The 525-nt window shown below is 58.1% G+C and overlaps 1 protein-coding gene across 1 annotated transcript in view; it reads left to right on the forward strand.

Annotated features, from left to right (window-relative positions):
* SBNO2 (strawberry notch homolog 2 (Drosophila)) overlaps positions 1 to 525 on the forward strand; it is a 23316-nt gene that overhangs the window by 21089 nt on the left and 1702 nt on the right. Inside the window, exon 26 of the mRNA XM_006898008.1 lies at positions 177 to 181. Within this exon, the coding sequence (XP_006898070.1) occupies positions 177 to 181 (5 nt within the window). The remainder of the gene's footprint in view (positions 1 to 176; positions 182 to 525) is intronic.

The following is a 525-nucleotide window of genomic DNA, read 5'->3' on the forward strand; positions in this document are numbered from 1 at the left end:
AGGAGGCTGCGGGGCAAGGGGAGGACCGCGGGGTAAGGGGGGGACTGCAGGGCGAGGGGGGACAGAGTGGGTCTTTCCTACCAGCGATAGCTGGAGTTGGCTAGGAGTGGGAACAGCATGCGTGAGAGATTGGGGGTGAGACTTCCTCCAGGGTCTCCTCTTGTCCGGATGTCCAGCCGAGGTGAGAATTCCAGGCGCGGTGCAGCCTGTTTTCTGACGACAAGGGTAGTAATTTCCAGGCACAGATGCCTGTGGAGCGCGGTGCTGCAGAGTTCTTCAGGGTCCAGAGCGAGGCAGAGCCGGGATGGTTTTGTTCAGAGTGATTACCAGGTTATTTTTACCGAAGAGGAAGACACGCAGAGGAGAAACAAAGCCTCCTTTGTGAGCAGATCGAAAAAGCAGCATTAGTCTTACTGCTGGTTTAGGGTTCTGCTGCATTACAGCCCATAGCAGACCCGCCAGCTCTCAGGCTGCCTGCCTTCCTCCAGCCTGGCAGCAGGCATGTGGGGCAGCTGGTGGGTGTGG

The sequence above is a fragment of the Elephantulus edwardii genome, unplaced genomic scaffold, assembly GCF_000299155.1.
Source record: "Elephantulus edwardii isolate Elephantulus edwardi_28Jun2011 unplaced genomic scaffold, EleEdw1.0 scaffold00217, whole genome shotgun sequence".
NCBI lineage: Eukaryota > Metazoa > Chordata > Mammalia > Macroscelidea > Macroscelididae > Elephantulus > Elephantulus edwardii.